The sequence below is a fragment of the Phaenicophaeus curvirostris genome, chromosome 6, assembly GCF_032191515.1.
Source record: "Phaenicophaeus curvirostris isolate KB17595 chromosome 6, BPBGC_Pcur_1.0, whole genome shotgun sequence".
In the NCBI taxonomy this organism is placed as follows: domain Eukaryota; kingdom Metazoa; phylum Chordata; class Aves; order Cuculiformes; family Cuculidae; genus Phaenicophaeus; species Phaenicophaeus curvirostris.
Window position 1 is genome coordinate 38,135,994 of NC_091397.1, and position 20,161 is coordinate 38,156,154.

Here is a 20,161-nt window from a genome sequence, read left to right on the forward strand (position 1 = left end):
CATATCTCAAGCCATAAAAGTCTTTCTCTTGTCATATTTGATAGAGGTTTTTTTTTTCAAGTCACACTTGTATAGGCCATAATTATTTTGTGTAAGAGTAGGATTCACAAATTCTTTTTTAGAACAGTGGTGCTGCTGCATGGATACCTGCTTTGGCAGTGGTAGCAGATACTCTAATCTTTCAACTGTATATGCCCTCCTCGGTGTTTTTTTCCCCATCTTCATTGCATGCACCTTCTTAATGGGATCACACATCATCTGTACACCTTGGCTCATAGTGCTTTGTCTTTGCTCCTCTGTACTGAGTAGTGAAAGCAGCATGTCTGTACATTTTAGTGGTACTTCTGGGAACCTGTCAGTGGACTTGTAGGAGCTTGCTTGGGCTAAAGATGAAGCTGTTGTCAGAATATCCATGTTAGCACAACTGGAGTTTCCTCCACAAAGCATCTTGCAGTTTGGAAGCTTATTTGGGTGCAGGCATAGCTTTATAGATTACTTTTTCTCTTTTTTTTAAAGGCTCAAAATATCATCCTGGTATTTTCAGCAGAAAACCTTTTATAAGTGAGTGATACTGAAAATAAAAACATAGAACTCTTGTCAGTGACTTACAAAATAGTCTTTTTTTTTTCATAGATACCGTGTTTTTCCATTTGCCACCAAGAAGTGGGGATCGAACCACAGTGTATGGCGTCTCTTGCTACAGGCAGATTGAAGCAAAGGTAATTTTGCAACTTGTGAATTGTATTGATGGCATAGTAGACTTGATGTATCAATGACTCTGAAATTCAGCAGCTTACATTATACCAACAGTCAAGCTGTATAATCAGTTTACGTTAAAAATCTATGAAATTCTTCCTAGTAAGTATCATAGAATCTTAAAATCATTTAGTTTGGAAAGACCTATGAGACCATCAAAACCAACCGTAACTGTCCACTACTAAACCGTATCTTAGAGCATCTCATCTGCCCGTCCTTTAAACACCTCCAGGGGTGGTGACTCAACCACTTCCCTGGGCAGCCTGTTGCAGTGCCTGATAACCTTTTTGGTGAAGTAATTTTTCCTGATTTCTAGTCTGAACCTCTCCTGGTACAACTTCAGGCCATTCCCTCTCATTCTATCACTTGTTGCTTCAGAGAAGAGACCAACACCCACTTTGCTACAACCTCCTTTTGGGTAGCTGTAGACAGCGACAAGGAACTTGACAACTATTTCTTTCCCTTACGTCATCAGGTGTATTGTGATCTTTTGAAATGTTCAAAGCAATTGAAAAACTATGTTTTATCTTTAGAGAGTTAATCCAGATGTCAGCATCAAGTAGCAAAATAAAGCTGACAGTCTGTCAAGAGGCCAAGCCTTGTTTCCAGGAAGCAGGAAGACCTTTAGAGTATTTCCTGGGATCTGACCATGCGAGTGTAGTGATCCTTCTTCACCTACCTCCTTTGCCAAAAGTATGCTTCCAGAGTGGACCAGAATCTTCCCGTGCGTTGTAGCTGCTTACCAATACTGTGCTTTTAGCAGTAAAGCTGAAAACTTGGTGACAGTTACAGTGTGCACCTGATCATACCTGAGGAAATGATCTAATTGATCTACTAGAATCTGCCCATATTTTCAAAAGTGGTAGTGGGAGAATGATCTGTGCACTTAAAATTGAGAAGTTATTACAAATTTCTTTAAAAATTACTCCCTTTTCCAGTGAAATGACAAGAATATGGAATGCTATGTGGGTTTTGAGTTTGAAATGAGTCTTGCATTCAGAAGATGTAAATTATGTACTCTTCTTTAGTGTTAATCATACCTTGATTATATTTCCGGTTCCTTTTTATGCTATAGGAGAAACTGTACACATGCAGATTTTAATTTTGTTTCTTTTGAACTAAATTTGTATTGATTTGAGTTTACTCGCTATCTTTGCAACCAGTATTCACTGTATTCTGTCTTTAGAGTCTTGCTCTATTTTAACTATGCAATAACTTGGCTTTGTGGTGCTCTTGGTTCCAGTTTATGCCATTTAGTAACCAATTAAGGAGATAAATAGGTGTTTAAAAATTAATTCTTTGAAACAAGTAGAATCTAAAACAATGTGTTTCATACGACAGCTCGAGCACTCTTTCCCTCTGTCCTTTTTGATGTGGGGGCTGAAGTCTGCACACTTGCTGGTTTGTACAATTAGGTGAATCACTTGGCTGTATTTCAGCCCCCAGGATTTCTAGGTCTGCTGTTAAGTGCTGGGACTATTTGGTCTGACTGAGAACGTGGTTGATTCTGCAGATGAAACCTCTTTTATTTTATAGGTGGCTAAAAAGAAAATCCTCAAGTATGAAGCAAACAGTTTCTAGGCAAAGACTTCTTAACACAGTCCATTTTCACAGATAATGTTAAAGAATAACAAGTGATGTGTTGTGGCTTCTCTTCTGTTACATGACCCTGAGTTAAAATGCCACTGCCTTTTCCAGGGCTGTTGGCATTTTCTCATACTAGTGTCTTTTGAACAGTCCTCTGCCTATAATCACAGCTGTATTTGGATCTTTGCTGTGCACAGTGAGATGAGAACACGCCTGTGACATACCAGTATTATGACCATTTTTCCTAGGTAAGGGCATACTGTTACATGATTTGGATATTCCACCTTAGAGGATAGTCAGGATTTTGTTTAACTATGGGGTGGTTTGTGGCACCTAGACCCATGGAAGAATTATTTTTGAAACTGTATGTGGGTAAAAATACTGTAATACTTCTATTTTTTAGGCACTGAAAGTACGGCAAGCAGACATCACCCGAGAAACAGTACAGAAAAGTGTCTGTGTTCTCAGTCAGCTGGTAAGAATGTTTAACTCCCAGAACATTTTCGAAGAATGTATTAATTGTTTTACATACTCTTATTCGGAGCTTCTGGCTGCAAACATCTCTCTTCAAATCATTGCGGTGGGTAACAAGTTACTGAAGTAAGGTTGAATTGGAAGGCTATGGCATTGGAATTAGAAAGTAATTGTAAAACTGTCTGCCTATTATCAGGGATCAGGCTGTCTTTGCACTTTTGATTTTTCTTAATTAACTTTATTTCCTGTAGGAGGATTTGAGGGGTTTGGCCATTGTAATACCTGGAGAGAGTGGCTTTTGACAACTGTGAAAGAGGTTTTAAGATAGTCACACTACAGTGTACTCTTTTTTACATAGAAACATAGAGTGCCAGGTTGGAAGAGACGTCAAGAATCATCTGGTCCAGCCTTTTTAGGAAATATATAGTTTAAACGAGATGGCCCAGCACCCTGTCAAGCTGAGCCTTAAGAGTGTCCAGTTTTGAAGGAACGTCTTTTATTTCTACCTATTTAACCAAAGCTACTGGCCACCAGGCAGGGAAGAGAAAGTCTTTCTACCCTTAATGCTGAAGAAGGAACTGGTACCGGAGCTGCACAAGCAATGCTAGAGCGGAAAAGAAAGATACGCTTCCAGAAAGATGTGCAGTGATGGCATGATATGTACAAATGGAAAGAAACTAGAATTATCATCATTTAAAGTGAGCACAGAAGAAAGATGCTGCAAGTTAACAACTAAGGAGTACCCCTCCGTGAACTCTGTGTACTAATGTGTCTATATTGCAAGATAAGAATGGAAGAAGATTGAAGTTAGGCAGCTAAATAAGTTTTCTTCATTTGCTTTTGTGTTTGTTTTCCTTTCCAGCCTTTGTATGGGTTACTTCAGGCAAAGCTGCAACTCATTACACATGCATATTTTGAAGAAAAAGATTTCTCGAAAATTTCAATTCTAAAGGTAACTTTTAAGTAATGGTCACACTAAACAAAGCTTTCAGTGTACGGCTGTGCACTTAAGTGTTTTTAATTAGTGTTCAAATATTCCATTTGCATAGGTTATTCACTTACTCAGCTCTTGTATTAATTTAACATGAACTAAATGAACTACTCTAACCTGATAGGTCGGCTTTCTGACTTGTAATGAAGTACAAGAATGATCACGATTGTCAGCCTGTATCCCAGTTATTAAAATTTTACTTTCTTTATGGAATAATATGTTGAAATCCTTGAATAAGTGGATTTTATTTATTCTGGACTTCGTGTTAGCACATGCCATTAATGATTTCTGGGTTTTTTTTGCCTTTGTTCTAACTTTTACAGGAACTTTATGATCATATGAATAATTCCTTGAGCAGTACTTTGCTAGAAGGATCACAAGTTTATCTTGGTAAGTGATGTTTTTGTACAAGCAGTGGAGATAATGTTGTGCTAATCAACACATTCCCTTCCTGAGCTCATCTGTTTATATGCATTAAGAGACTGAGCACCAGAAGTCTGTGTGCCTGCACAGTATTTTGTGCATTCCTTTATTAATGGATTTAAATAAATGTCAAAAAAATGTAATGTTGCTTTCGTAATAGGAGTTAGCTGTAGATTGAAAGCCATGCTATCTCTTGTCCTAACAGTCTGATAAGCCACTGCTTGGCTGCTTTTGGGAAACAGTACCTTCTTAAACTTTAGATGGAAGTAATTGTTGGTGTGGGATGCTCAAGCTTTCATCTGCCTACTATTTGGAATATCTCCCATTTGATTCCAACTCTTCCTGTGTTTTCTGAATGCACAGTGTACTGTTCACTTCAGTATTTCCATAATGCTGTGTGGCAGCCAACAGGAATAACTCAGAACGTGACTTCACATTATTATTGCCTCCATTGTAGATTTGACGCTTGTTTCTGATCAAAAGAAAGAATTTCATATGAATTCTGCTATTGTAATAACCAGGTTCACATAGAATACATACTGGGTGTCTCCCTCCCCCTTAAAAGTGGTGACAAGAAGTAAGTTAGCATGTCTACTAGCTATTAAACTGTAATAATTGCTGTCTTTTTGGTATCTCAGGTCTGTCTCCTCGGGATCTTGTTCTTCACTTTAGACACAAGGTAGGAGTTCACTTGTTCTATTTTGTGGAGTAAAATGCTTTGTGAGGAGCTAAAAAATAAACATGTCTAGACATACCTGAGCTAGGGGCAGGAAAATTGTTTCCTAAGTACTTCTGGTTTACAGTGTCCTGATTTCCCTTCCTCTTTTCCCTACATAACTTCAGTGAAAGTAAATTCCAGACTGAGCAGTTTTGTCTGCCTGCTGAATTCCCTGGAGATTTCTAGGATTGCGTGACATTTCATTAGTCCTGTCTCAAAGTGTGAGTTGTATCTCAGTTATGGTCTTGTTTCTATTTCCTGCTTCTTGTCAGATGCATGTAATGGAAGAGTCTTGCTAAAGTCCATGCAGACACAACTTGGAGCATTTTTCTCTGTATCTTATGATTTTTGCTACTCCTGCCATTGTAGAACCAGAGAGGACTTGCACTGGTTCTTTTTTCCTAATGACTGTTGAAATTGAGTGTGTATCCTATAGCTAAGGTACAACTCTTGTATTAACTGAGAGGTATCAAGGAAACGAATTCAAGAATCTGACTTTTTTAATGTATTTGCACCTGATTGGTAGATTTGTGGGACAGAACTCTTCTGTTTAGCTTTAGATGTCAGCCAGTCATGCCCCAGAGGCGTCTGTATTTTGCTTTGAGCACAGAGCGTCTGGACAGCCACATCTGATCTAGATGCTTCTTGTGTAGATGCCTGAAAGCAGGTGAAGTGAATGCTATTCTTGATATTTTGCTGAATTCTGTACCGTCTTTTTGTGGAGGAACTCTTATGTTTATGCTGTTCACTGCTTTTTAAAATATTGGAATTACACAACATGTTCATTCTTAAAATTAAGCTTTGTATGATTCAAATTACACAATTCTTGTTTGTGCAGGTTTTAATTTGTGCATCTCAAATGCTGTTTTAGATAGTCCTTAGGTGGAGAAAGTGTATTGGAACACTGGTTCTCAGTGGTCAAACATGAAATCTTGAATAACATTGTTTTTCCTTTGTGTGTTTTTCAGGTCTTGATCCTTTTTAAATTGATTCTTCTTGAGAAAAAGGTAATGCTTTGTAGGCTGAGGCTGGTAATGGAAATAGAAATGCAATTGCTATATTTTTTTCATAGGAAGTTATCTAGAATATACTAGTGAAAACCAAATTTAAGTAAAATTAAAGTATTTGAAGTTATATCATAGAATGGTTTGAGTTGGAAGGCACCTTAAAGCCCGTCCAGTTCCAGCTCCTCTGCCGTGCACAGGGACACCTCCCACCAGACCAGGCTGCTCAAGGCCCCATCCAACCTGGCCTTTAACACTTCCAGGGATGGGGCTTCCACAACTTCCCTGGGCAACCTGTGCCAGTGTCTCACCACCCTCATCATAAAGAATTTCTTCCTAATGTTCAATCTAAATCTTCCCCCTTCCAGTTTAAAGCCATTCTCCCTTGTCCTATCACTCTGTGTCCTTGTAAAAAGTCCCTCCCCAGCTTTCTTGTAGGCTCCCCAGTTCAGGTACTGGAAGGCCACTGTAAGGTCTCCCTGGAGCCTTCTCTTCTCTTCTCCAGGCTGAACAACCCCAACTCTCTCAACCTGTCCTCATGGCAGAGGTGCTCCAGCCCTCTGATCATCTTCATGGCCCCCCTCTGGACCCATTCCAACCGTTCCATATCCTCCTTATTTTGCGAATTCCAGAACTGGACACAGTATTCCAGGTAGGGTCTTATGATACTGTACTAGAGGAGGGAGAATCACTTTCCTCAGCCTGCTGGCCGCACTTCTTTGGATGCAGCCCAGTATACAGTTGGCTTTCTGGGCTCTAAGTGCACATTGCTGGTTTATGTCAAGCTTCTCATCAATCAACACTCCCAAGTCCTCTGCAAGGCTGCTCCCAATCACATCATCATGTATTGAAACCACGGATTGCCCTGACCCAGGTGCAAGACACTTGGCCTTGTTGAACACAATGGGGTTCACGCAAGCCCACTTCTCCAGCTTGTCCAAATCCCTCTGGATGACATCCCATCCTTTGTCTATATATAAACTGGAAAATTATGCTGAACTACTGTTTTGTTGGCATATATCTTTGCCTTCACTTCTTTTCACACTACACCTTATTAATAGCTGTCCCAGTCAGAGTGAGTAAAATGTGATTAAATGTGAGTAGAGAAACTTAACGTATTAGAAAAAGTAAGAAAGGATACACACAATGCAAATAGTTGCCTGTGCGAAAGAACTGATAGGAAATTCTGGTACCTAAAAGGGAGCATAGACCCTTACAGGATTCAGTAAGTGGAACTTCTGGTTTGGGATTTAAATAGGCATGCCAAAGGAAACGAGTGCTACAAGTGTCCTTCAAACCTGAATTGCACATACATCTGCAGGGGACAATGTAAAGACCTGTACCTGTTAGGTCAGGCCTATAAATTGGTTAAAAAATATTGAATTCTAGGCTTAGTGGTTTTTTTGGGCTCTGAGTGCTGCAAAGGCAATGTTCTCTTTGCAATTTAAGTGGAATATGCAAAATGTACAAGCGGATGTGAAATAGCAGATACATTTGTTTTCTTCTGTGCATAATAATGCCCTGAAATAAGAACAGTCAGCTCCAAGGCACGTTTATGCAGGGATTTTTTTTGTTTTTCTTTTTTTAAGGTTTTGCTTCAGGTTTTGCTTGAGTTTCCCAAATTTCACTTTTTATTCAGTGAACCTGCTGTATTAAAACCCAGTTTATTTGGAGTGCTGAAAAAAAACCCATTAGAATTTCCCATTAGCTGCAACTGGAAGGTCAGTAGGACTTAATCTGTACAACATCAACACAGATGTGTTTGGTTTTTTAAATCTTATATCCAAGGTCCAGGTATCTTTTGTGAGACAGTAAATATTGCTTTTAAAAACAAAGTAGCAGCTTCCCCAGGGCTTTTGTACTTGTCACTTCTGTAAGTTGGATATACCTTGATGTCTCTAAGTATTTATTGATGAGAATAAATGCAGTTTCTCCATTAAAGAACCATATGCTAAAGACTGCCATATTAAAGGCTATGCAAAAGATGTACTTGAAAAAAATATGATTCTGTGGTGTAGTAGGAGTACATATGTAGAAACGTATGTAATCAGGACTTGATATGCAAGCTTTTTCCAAAAAATAATTCAGCGTGCTCTGAAAGTCTACAGTGATATTGTTTAAACCATTAGGGGAAAAAGTATTTTCCAGTAAAGATTGTCTCTACTGATCTGTTTAAAAGCTTACGATAGCATTTCATCAGGTCAGTTCAGCATTTGGGCATATATAAAAAAAATACTTCACTGAGATGCAGTTCTTTTCTGAAGCTGTTCAGACCACAAGATATGAATGCACGAGCAGAGGGGAAAGGGGGGATTTCCCAAGAATGTTCTTAGGACTTAAACATATGACGTTGTTTTGAAAATAATTGGATGCTTACTGAATAAACCTGCAAGTTGCTTTGTTTGTTTTTTCACAAGGCTCCAGCAGGAAGGTGATTCTTGCAGTTTCAAAAGGAAGAGTTTTGGTTTTCTGGCACTGCCTGTTTTCTGGCAGATGTTAGGGTTCCAGAACAACTGGGGCAATCTGAATGTTCAGAGACCTTAAATATAATTTGCAAGAAACCACTAGTAATGCCAGTTTTCCTTGAGCTGAAAAGTGCCTGAATGCTGCAGAGTGATTTTCTTTAATCCTTAGCAATTTGGTTAATGCCTTTCCAGAGGGTAAAGGATTTTTTTTTTCACCTCTCAGTTGTTATTAGTCTGGAAGACTACTTCCAGATGGTGATCATTTGACTTTCTGCTGCCAGGACCACCCAGTTTGCTGATGCAAATGTTGTGGGCCTTGTAATAGGGTTTGGAGGGATAAGGAAGTGTGTAGCTATGGAGACAGAAAGATGGCAGAGGGTCTTGATGGAACAAGTGTAGAGAAGTTCTCAGCTTAAGTAAGCGGTGTGCCCAAGTGAAAACCTATAATGGAGTAGATTTCTTGAAAACAAGGTAATTATTTGTAGTCTAAATTATTTCTGTAGGCTTAAAATAAGTTTGGTTAGGAATATGTGGTATTTGAGAATACAACCCTGTAGGAGTATCGTAGGGTTTCTATTGTACTTCATAGCTGTTATATCACGTCTTTCATATGTGTATTATAGAGGAGCATCTTAAAACAAGTTGGACTTTTTTATTCCTATTGGAGTCAGCTGAAATTCCTCAGATAAGCTGCTTGTTCTTCTCTTTGAATTCACCCATCTTGAATACGGGAAAGTGTGATAGGGTTGTACAGGTCTTTCTCTTGGTTCCATCAGTTCACTAGCTTGTAGATTTGCAAATAGTAGTGAAACATGAGTTACTATTCACAGAATGGTTTTGGTTGGAAAAGACCAACCATTGTTCCAACTCTACTAAGTCTGTCACGAGACCGTGTCCCCAGTTATGGCATCTACTTGTCTTTTAAACACCTCCAGGGACAATGACTCAACCACTTCCCTTGGCAGCCTGTTCCAGCGTTTGACAACCCTTTCAGTAAAGATGTTCTTCCTAATATCCAACTTAAGTTTCCCCGGCACATCTTGAGGCCATTTCTCCTTGTCCTCTCACTGGCTACCAGGGAGAAGAGACCAACCCTCACTTTGCTATAACCTCCTTTTAGGCAGTTGTAGAGAGTGTTAAGGTCTCCCCTCAGTCTCCTTTTCTCTAGACTAAACAACCCCAGCTCTCTCAGCCCCTCCTTGTAAGGCTTTGTTCTAAACCCTTCATCAGCTTTGTTGCCCTCCTCTGGACACCTCCAGCATCTTGATGCCCTTCCTGTCATGAAGGGCCCAAAACTAAACACAGGACTTGAGGTGCGGCCTCACCAGCACTGAGTACAGCGGAAGGATCACTTCCCTAGTCCTGCTGGCCAGGCTGCCGTCACTTCTAAAGTGTCTTCTTAGCTTATAGCAGGAGTCTCTTGTTAAGTCTAAGTTAGCAAATTTGCGGTTTTGTCTCATAACCTTTCAACTGGACTGTGAAGTCATCAAGTTTGATTGTTCTGTGTGCCTTTGCATTGCTGATTCTTTGTAATGCTCATGTATTTTTTACTAGCATTGTGCTGCTTGAGGATGTAAAAATGGCATTGTTAAGAAAGTTGACTTTTGTGGGTGTTGTTTTGGTTCTGGGCATGGGGTTTTTTATTTTCCTCTCCCTTGAAGGTCTATCTTGGAGGAACTCCAGTCCTAGTAGTCTGTCTGCCTTGTGTTTCTTCTTTCATTGCTAGCCTTCAACATTCCCCTTTTGAATTCCTAACTAATTTACTAATCACAGTCTCCCTTTAATTAAGGAGATAATGTTTTCTCATGTTATGCCTGAAGTGCTTTCCCAAAGTTGTTATCAGTCATGTCTTCTGTTTCAAAAAAAATCTTTTTTTAATCATAGGAAGATGCCCATAATAAATGCATGCTGCATTTATCCTGGTTTTCCTTTATCTGCGTATTTTTAATGTATTTTCATGGAAGAGATGTTTTTGCATAGGTTTTTGTCAGAATTCTGGAAGGGAGATTATTTGGCCTCTTTGATTTAGAACAGAGATTTTAATGTGCTACAAATAAACAAGAATTTACATAGTGTTCCAGGAACAACTTTTTTTTCTGTCAGTCATTCAGTAACTGGATTGATTTTGGGGAAAAAAATCTGAATGACTGGCAGAAAAATCTGAGTATTTGACAAGCATGTGTTACACACGCTTATGTGATAGGTATAACGTATATATTACAAATGTTATAAAATATAAGGATAGAATAGGCACTAAAATACTTACTTTGAACTGTTCTAAGAGCTTCTGTTGGTAAGTAGACTTTCTAAATAAAATAAAAAGCAATGCCTTGAATATTTTGTTTGTGTTCCATCTATCTTGCCATGCTTAAGTGTAATTTTATTTTTCTCATTCTCTCCTCCTCAATTTCCCTTTCCTCTCTTGAACTCTTTCTTCTCCCGGCCCCCCTACCTTCTGCCACCAGGTGCTGTTTTATATTTCTCCAGTAAACAGATTGGTAGGAGCTCTGATGACTGTCCTGTCACTCTTCCCTGGTAAGAAGAGAAGTTTTGAGTTATCTTTATGTGCTTTCTGGTGATAACTGAGACTGCCTGTACTGTTTCATTTTGGAAACAACTTACATGACTGTAGAGTCATATCAGTGTGTTGCCTGAGAAATGGGTGACTTGTGTGCACATCTGTGTGCTGTGTACACAGCCCATAATACCTACTGCTTGCACTCCATGGGTTATTTCCTGTGTTCAGTTGGGTCCACTGGATCTTCTGTATTGCCTGTGGGTAGCATAGGTGGAACACTGAAAAGGACACACATACTTGGCAAAAACACGTTTCCTTAAAAAACGGAAGTACAAACGTCTCACTTCTGTTTTGCTCCTCAGAGAAAGAAAGAAAAAAACCCAACAAATCAAATAAACCCAGACCCCTAACCTTGCTAATGCTCTGCTTCTAATGAGTCTTTTTGAAGCAAAAAAAGTTGGGGCTGATTCTTTAGGACAGAAGGTTTGTTTCTTTTCATTTAAATTTCTATTGAGATGCTGATATTTGTGTGTGCTATCACTTTCCAGGTATGATTGAACATGGTCTTACTGACTGCTCACAGTATAGACCAAGAAAGAGCATATCGGAGGATGCTGGCTTGCAGGAACATACATCACAGTTAAATGACTATGCTAATGTTTCTGCTGCTGATATTTCAAATACAAACTCAGTAACACAAAAGGGAGACAGGAAGATGGCAGGAAACCATTCACTGGAAGGTCAAAAAGCAAACATGCCTGTCTCCCAGTCGGAGAAGACTTGCAATGGAGCTCAGTCCTCCAATGATACTGTGCAGCGCTTGAAAGTTCCTTCCCGTGCTTCTCCAGCATCCTCTGAAAGTGACTGGGAGACCTTGGATCCTGGCATTTTGGAGGAGCCTAATTTGAAAGGAGAAAGTGAAAGTACAGCGTCAGAACAGGCTGAAAATCATCCAAGCAAAGGCATGAGCTCGGGAAGCCTTCCGATCACTGTGCAGCCCCAAGCAAATACAGGACACACAGTGCTCATTCCAGGACTGGTGTCTGGGTTGGAGGAGGACCAGTATGGTATGCCGTTGGCTATTTTTACAAAGGTAAACGTGTTGTTCGTGATACCTCGTAACTCGTGTTACCTGGTGAAGCTGGTGGAGGGGCTGGAGAACAGGCCTTATGAGGAACGGCTGAGAGGGCTGGGGTTGTTTAGCCTTGAGAAGAGGAGGCTGAAGGGAGACCTCATTGCTCTCTACAACTACCTGAAAGGACGTTGTAGAGAGGAGGGTGTTGGCCTCCTCTCCCAAGTGACAGGGGACAGGACAATGTACCCTGAGGAAATGGCCTCAAGCTCCCCCAGGGGAGATTTAGGCTGGACATTAGGAAAAAATTTTTCACAGAAAGGGTCATTGGGCACTGGAACAGGCTGCCCAGGGAGGTGGTTGATTCACCTTCCCTGGAGGTGTTTAAGGCGCGGGTGGACGAGGTGCTAAGGGGCATGGTTTAGTGTTTGATAGGAACAGTTGGACTTGATGATCCGGTGGGTCTCTTCCAGCCTGGTTATTCTATGATTCTGTGATTCATAAAGACTTCTGTTTTTCAGAAGTGGCTAGTAATTCTGGTTACCCAACTCCAAATGGGCAGTAGAGTGCATCTAAGTAAACTCCATGGCAAGTGACTGCATTCCTAGGCAGGTGGAAGGCATGAGTGCACGTCTGAGATGGGTATGCTCGTGCATTCCACTTTTATTCCATATGTATACTTACATACTCTTCAATCCTACATGATGGTAACCTGCAACCCCACTGTGGTTAATAAACAGTGTCTATCAGTAACTACTGTTTTCTTTTCCTCTGAAAACTTGTTGCTCTAACCTATGTAGGGCAAGATCAGAGAGCTTAAGAAGTGTTTAGATATCTTAACCTAAACTAAGATTCTGAAAGGTATATCTTAGCTGACACCTAAGCCAGTGTTTTCCTACTAATTTTTATGAAAATATATCATTTCAGTATTTATATGCACAAAATGTGTATATAAATGCATACCTATATATGTATGTAGACAAAAATATAAATAGGTTACAAATAAATATGTGTTTTTATATATATAGCATGTCACCCTTCTTTACATGATAACTCTTCCTGGTTGTCTGTGGCTCTTTCCCTGTGCATGGTGCTGAGCTGCTGAATTTTAAGCTTGTACTGATGCCTAACTGAGCTCCAGGTATTCCAGAGTCTCTCCAAGGACTTTGCTGGGCATTGTCAGACAACAAGCAATGCATTTACTAGGGCTGGTTTCTCATTAAAAAACAGGGGAAATATGTGCCTTTAAAAGATATTTTGTCAGCAAAAAAGGTGATATTATAGTTATTTTTGTTGTTGTTTTTAATGTAATAACCATTTAGATTAACATTTGCCCAGAAAGTAGACAATTCAGATTTATTTCCTCAAGCTGATGAGGGGCAAAGTAGTGTTTCTTCCTTTGGAGGTGTTTATTTGCATTCTCCTTGCTGAACATTGTGTTTGATGTTTGTGTTTGAGCTTCTCACAGTAACTTAAATTGGAAACAGTTCACCGTGCGGGCCCGAGTGAGCAGCTCAAATGTTGTTGCCCTGTATTGCCTCATGTGAGCGTTAGAAAAGCTTTTTCAACAAAAGTCTGCAGTCTGGTGTTTGTCCTTGTGGTCTGTCTAATAAAAATAATAGCCTGTAAATTGTATTTAGTCTAGTTCTAGTGAAAATACTAGGTTGAAAGCAAGAAGGAGCTAATTGATAAGGGGGCCTATGAGTGCAGACTTAGTTTGCTGCTAAGCTTATAAAATGGAAAAGTAAACAATTTTAAGGAAGCTGATGGTTTCTACATGTTTACCTTCTGTTCACAAAGCCCTTTTCCTTCGAGTTCATCCAATGTAATTAAAACAGAAAACGTTTTACAGCTCTAAGTTATCAGAAAAACATGATTCGAAGTTACAGTTTAACCACTTACTGGGAAGTTTAAATCTGTTTTAGAGCTCTCATCTCAGGGTTGTTTTATGCCGTGCCATGGAAAGACTAATAAAGGTGATGAATTTGAATGGGAGGAGGTTTTTCCAGGTGTCATAAAACCATATCCAAGTACACCAAAACATAGGAAAAATTGTCTTTAATACCAGTTCTTTAATATCTAATACTTATTTTGTTGGCACTCTTTTAAAAAGAGTGGAACACATTCACGGGAAGAAAAGTTTTCATGCTTACAGACAAGCATGAATTTGGGAACTGACACTTAATACTTAACATAGTCCAAGATTTTCAAGACTTTGCTAAGTGAGTGCAGAGTAATTGACTGTTGCCAGCTTCTTAAGCCATGAAAATTTTCCATTTTAGGTTGGTGATTCCTTCCAAAGCACTGTTGTTCCTTTGACACGTGCTGTTTGTTTTCAACTGATAAAGTGCTTGTCATCTGGAAAGCCATCTCTGTGTCTAATATAACAAAGGGGTGTAATTGTGCTCCCTTCTTCCATATGTTTCCAATTACCATGTACTGTGTGATAAAGTCCATGTGCTCTTTGTTTCTGTCCAGTATGCCATTAGCCCTTCTGGGTTCCTGCTAGTGAATAAATGGCTGTGTACTTTATGCAGCTGAACAGCTGAAATTAGACTTCAGGGCTATGTTGATCCTATATTTAGAAAGAAAATGACAGTACCTGCAGCTGCTTCTCAGTGATCTCTCAATGACTTCTCTCAAAGCCTTTTGTCAAAACATTAAGGTTGGTTCCTTTACTGGAATGTAGGATGCTAGATTAACTTGCAAGCATGTGCAGAGCTTTCTATCCTGTCTTTCTTAAAACAGGCATGCATATGCTTATCAAAGACTGATTACTATGTCTGAAGCCTGGAAAGCACCTAAAAATGTGAGTAGTGGTCTGTAGCTTTCCTGCATTATGTGCTTCAAGACTACCAGAAGACATCACGGTGTGAAAGTGGACACGTGGATCTTTGTCCCTTGAGTTGTTGCCTCTGAACTGGCCTTAGAACTCTGTCTTGTTTTGTACTGCATATTCTGTTGCCTTGTAAACATATTTGATTCCTGTGCTTTTCATTTTATTTCAGTTTCAGTTCTGAGACTGAAAGGCAACACAACTGCTTGAAAAAATCATATGGAAACTGATTGCTTTGCAGATGTAATGTAACAAAACAGTAGATGATCATGGCTGAAATTGTATTAACCAAGGTTTTTTTCTGTGTGGAGAGTGCTGTTTTTTATTAGGGAAAACTCAGAATATAAACAGGTTGGGGGTGTTTTTGCCTTATATATGTTAATCCTCTAAATCTCTGTGTTGCTTTAGGGGTACCTTTGTTTGCCGTACATGGCACTGCAGCAACATCATCTCCTGTCAGATGTAACAGTCCGCGGCTTTGTTGCGGGAGCCACCAATATCCTGTTCCGACAGCAGAAACATCTGAGTGATGCAATTGTGGAAGTATGAATCTTTGCATTGGAAGCTCTTGAACTAGAGGGGCAGGCAAGCAGAGGCTGCATTTGAAATATAGCTTTAAAGTTTCTCATTCATGCCCAAATTTTGAATTACTTCCCTATGAAATAAATTCTGAAACTTGGAAGCTTATTGAATTCTTATCGTTTGTTAGGATGGGGTTGGGTAAGCTGTGCAAAACTAATGCATGTTTTTCTGTATATTCTTGTATTTAATGATTGAATTTGCGGGGCACTTTTAAGTTTTCATTTTGTTGCTGGTTTTGTTTTACTTTCTACGTAGTTTTTTTTATTCATGGTGTGGCTTTGTAATAAGGTCTTCAAAAAATAAGTGCTTCCAGCTGAGAAGCAGGTAGAGTTGGATAATAGAGCACACTGTTGACTTCCTCCTGATTTAATCAAGAGGTTAAAGAAAAAACAGTATCAAAGAAAACACTGTGTCAGTTCCAGCAAGTAGGTATACTATATAGTCAGCATTTGGTAAGCTATAATAGCTACTTACAAGTAACCAACTTAATAACTGAAGTGATAATCAAAGAGCCTCTAGGAAAATACATGTGAGCACCAAACGTCGCCTGCCAAATCCTGTCAAGTAAGCGGCTTTTGCTCTGTTCCAGGAAGGTGATCAGATTCTGCCGATATCAGGGCAGTATCTGACTTTTTGAGAGCAGTGAATTCATTATTTGATTATTCATTCATTATCTTTGGCCATTTCTTTGTTCTTGATATTTTGGAGGACTGTGGGTTTAGATTTAGGTAGCAATACCTGGTAGCATATGTAAGCAGTTTCATTTAGATAACTGTTTACCCTTGGAATTATTTCAAACAGATAGAAGATGCTCACGTACAGATTCATGATCCAGAACTCCGTAAGATCCTGAACCCAACTACAGCTGACTTAAGATTTGCAGATTACTTGGTGAAGCACGTAACTGAGAACAGAGATGACGTTTTCCTTGATGGCACTGGATGGGAAGGAGGAGATGAGTGGATCAGAGCTCAGTTCAGTGCTTACCTTCATGCATTGCTTGCTGCTGTGCTGCAACCAGGTAGAACAGATATCTTGTCTAGGGCCTGAGATGATGATGAGTGTAGTAAGTGTTTGCTCTGTAGCACTAAACTTGTGGCATATTACTGGATCTCCCTCTGCCTAACATGTCATTTTGGGCTGCTTTTTCAGTTGTTCATGGCTGTCCTTGTTATTCCTTGATGATAAACTTACTACTAATTCTCACTTCACAGCCTTACGGACACTTTCTTCTTTGACTGTCTCCTCTTTGATTTAATTAAGCTTTTCACTTAAGTAGAAGTACCTGAAACTCAATAAATGATGAGACTTTTACAAGCTTGGATGTCATACAAATTGTATTGCAACCTGAAGTTAATTTGGGGGAGCTAATTGGATTCAAGGAGACACAAAGTTAAGTGGCTGCCTTCAGGAAGTTTTACTAGGCTATTTCCATCTCTTTTTCCCTGTCATCATCTTTAAATAGGGATTCACATAAGTGAAAAGTGTCATCTAGAGGCTTTATAATCTTGTGTTTTCTGGACATGAACAATTTTTGTCATAACTTGGAGGGAATTTTTTGTGTTCCAGCCTTTTATGCCTGAATGTAACTAAAAGAATTAGTGGTTTATCGGTGGAAAATGTTTTGTTTGCCCAGCACTGACCCTGTTGACTTCATTCTTGTCATGATTTTCTCTGTTCACATCAATTGACTAATTCCCATCTTGTTCTGTGGTATTTGTGAGAAAATATAGGATTGAGAACTTGATTTTAAACTCTGGAAGATGCCAAGTTCTTTATCTAACAACGTTAATATTTCGAGATGATTACCTGGCTGATACAAAATGTCAGGGTTTTCTGGAAACTCAAACTACTTCACTGGCTGGCTCCAAAATTATTTCCTATACTCTTCCATGTTTTAAAGAGGATGATGTTGTTGTAAGTTTATTCCATAGCAGTTCATACTGCACTTTTGTGGTGGACTTGGGGCTTGCTAAATGTAAGTGAGTAATAACATAGTACAGAAAAGCCCAATGTATCTGACCAAGAGCAATGCAAATTATGTGTTTGTTCCCGGTTGCTATGTGATCGTTCTCCCCTTTCATTCTTTGCCTAGAGACTAAGTCAAAGCCTGTGTTCGGATGATATTTTTTCCCAGCTCTTTACTTAAAGCTTTTATAAATTAATTAAAAATAAGAAAAGGTGTGGTTTAAGCTATATTCTTTTATTTTCTTTTGTTTTCTTTCTGGCTTTGTATATTTGGGACACTTAAAACATGTTTTATTACTTTCTTTATAAAATGCCCAGCTAGAGTTAGTCAGTGCTTGAGTTTTAATTGTCTTTGATTTGGGAAGAGCCAGGAAAATTTTAATTTCTTTTTACAAGAAAAACAGTAATTTGCCTTGTATTTCACCTCTAATGAATTGCTGCAAATTCTCATATTTATTTCCATTTACCAGACAACGAAAAGATTTTGTCAGACTATGGAACGGCATTTGTAGCAGCCTGGAAAAATACCCACAACTACAGAGTATGGAATAGCAACAAGCATCCAGCTCTTGCAGAGGTAAATTCAAGGTAAGGAACCATTTTTATTTTATTTTTTTGAAAACGTCAAGCATAGAAAGCTCCTGGTATGTGTAGTCAGGCATGTTGTTCTGTAGGGTTACAGCATTCCTCTTGTTCCTGCTGTAAAGCCCTGAGGGTGAAACTTTGGGGGCTGTTCTGTAAGTACAGAAACTGAATATTTTTGTTCTTCATTACCTTTTACTCTAATTCTAGACTATGTTTTGTGAAGAAAAATAGAGTCAGGAGAAGTGAAACTTGTTCAAGCTGATTGTTGGCTGTGTCCAGCTATGGAAAGTTTGTCATTCCTCAGGAATTGTCCTCAGATGGTTCTGTTTTTTATTAATTGCTTCCAGGTGTCTAGGGAATAGCTGTGTCCAGGGTTGGCATTGATGGGGGTGGAGGGGAGCTGGCTGTTTTACATTGAATCTTCTATAGTTTGGATGGGTTTATATGTATTTTCACTGCATGATTAGATGATGCTAGGCTTGGTAACACTGTTGGCTGTGCTACAGCTCCCTGCAAGGAGGTTGTAGCAAGGTGAGTGTTGGTCTCTACTCCCAAATAACAAGTGATAGGATGAAAGGGAACTGCAGGGGAGTTCAGGAAAAATTTCTTCCTATTGAGCACTGGAACAGGCTGCCAAGGGAGGTGGTTGAGTCACTGTCCCTGGAGGTATTTAAAAGACAGGCAGACGAGGTGGTTTAGTAGTGGACAGATACAATTTGATGCAATGATCTTAAAGGTAATTTCCAACCAAATGATTCTATGATTTCATGTGTTTTCATTAGCGTGGGTTATTACTGTACTGCAGGGAGTTTTGCTTGCTTCTGCTTTGTCAGATACGGTAGTCTGAAGAAGTCTTTTTTTCTTTAGACCTACAAAGCTCTCTTGATCTACTTAAGGGATCGTTTTTCTTTGCTCTGTGTTGCTTAAATGTGAAAATATCTGGTCTGTAAATAGAAGGCACTTTATAGGTAGACCATAAGAAATCTAAGGTTAAATAGTCACTGGCATCTGACCCTCTGTGCAGTGGTGGAGTAGTATGTCTACAACAGATGATTTTTTATTTTATAAGCCACAGAGAGGAATACAACCCATAATTGCATGGTATGGCTTCATCGTGAAAAAAATAAATGTTTAATGTTTTCTTGGGTTTTTCCTTATAGCCACCCGTTCCAGGGACAGTACTCTGTATCAGATGTTAAGTTAAGATTGTCACAGTAAGTATATAGTACTTTGATTTGTGTTTTTTTTCGAGTGTGGTCGAGTATTAATAACCACATAACTGTTGTTATGACAAACTAAACAAAATAATGATTTAAATTGGTCTTGCACATGAAACTATACTCAATGTTCTCTTGCAAAACATGAGCACATCTAAAGATGGAACATTTGCCTGAAATAGGAAAAAAAAACAGTGCTAATGCACTATTTTGTGCTGGATTTCATATTTTTTGTATTGCAGTTATAATACTTTTGTGTACTTATTTTTTAATTGTAAGCTAAAGCTGTTAAAACTTTTGTCCTTGTTCTCCTGTATGTTGACTTTAGGTCTCATTGTTAGGAGAAAACAACAGCTTTTTTTTTTAATTAGCTGGTTTTTAATACAGTGTTGTTCTAAAACTCTGGAAGTTCACTGTATATGTACTGAGATGTGTTTCAGTTTCTTTAAGTTGTTCTCAGCTCTTACCTATATTATTCAAATCTAGAACTCAGTGGTGCTTGTTATTTCCTATAACTCTTCAGCTCTAACTGAAGCAGAATAGAGTCTCAGGGTTGCAGATGATAGAACAGTTTGCGTTGGAAGGAACTTCAAAGATCATCCGGTTCCAACCCCCCTGCCATGGGCAGGGACACCTCCTGCTGTATCAGGGGGCTCAAAGCCAAATCCAGCCTGACCTTGAACTCCTCCAGGGATGGGCATCCACGACTTCTCTGGGCAATCTGTTCCAGGGCCTCACCACCCTCACATTAAAAAGTGTCTTCCTGATATCTAATCTAAATCTCCCCTCTTTCAGCTTAAAACCAATCCCCTTTGTCCTATCCCTGCACTCCCTGATAAAGAGCCCCTCCTCAGCTTTCCTGTAGGCTCCTGTAAGTACTGGGAGGCTGCTATAAGGTCTAGTCACCAAGCAAAACAGATTTTCTCACTTACCTATGTTGACCATAAAACATCAGGGACTGGTCC

General features: G+C 39.2%; 1 protein-coding gene across 2 annotated transcripts in view; it reads left to right on the plus strand.

The window, feature by feature from the left end:
• AVL9 (AVL9 cell migration associated) overlaps window positions 1–20,161 on the plus strand; it is a 44,531-nt gene that overhangs the window by 18,337 nt on the left and 6,033 nt on the right. Inside the window, exons 3-14 of one of the 2 annotated variants that reach the window (XM_069859831.1) lie at window positions 634–719; window positions 2,747–2,818; window positions 3,680–3,769; window positions 4,132–4,198; window positions 4,870–4,910; window positions 5,918–5,956; window positions 10,884–10,953; window positions 11,485–12,029; window positions 15,253–15,387; window positions 16,228–16,447; window positions 17,865–17,982; window positions 19,140–19,193. In XM_069859831.1, the coding sequence (XP_069715932.1) occupies window positions 634–719; window positions 2,747–2,818; window positions 3,680–3,769; window positions 4,132–4,198; window positions 4,870–4,910; window positions 5,918–5,956; window positions 10,884–10,953; window positions 11,485–12,029; window positions 15,253–15,387; window positions 16,228–16,447; window positions 17,865–17,982; window positions 19,140–19,193 (1,537 nt within the window). The remainder of the gene's footprint in view (window positions 1–633; window positions 720–2,746; window positions 2,819–3,679; window positions 3,770–4,131; window positions 4,199–4,869; window positions 4,911–5,917; window positions 5,957–10,883; window positions 10,954–11,484; window positions 12,030–15,252; window positions 15,388–16,227; window positions 16,448–17,864; window positions 17,983–19,139; window positions 19,194–20,161) is intronic. The other variant, XM_069859832.1, reaches the window with a different exon arrangement.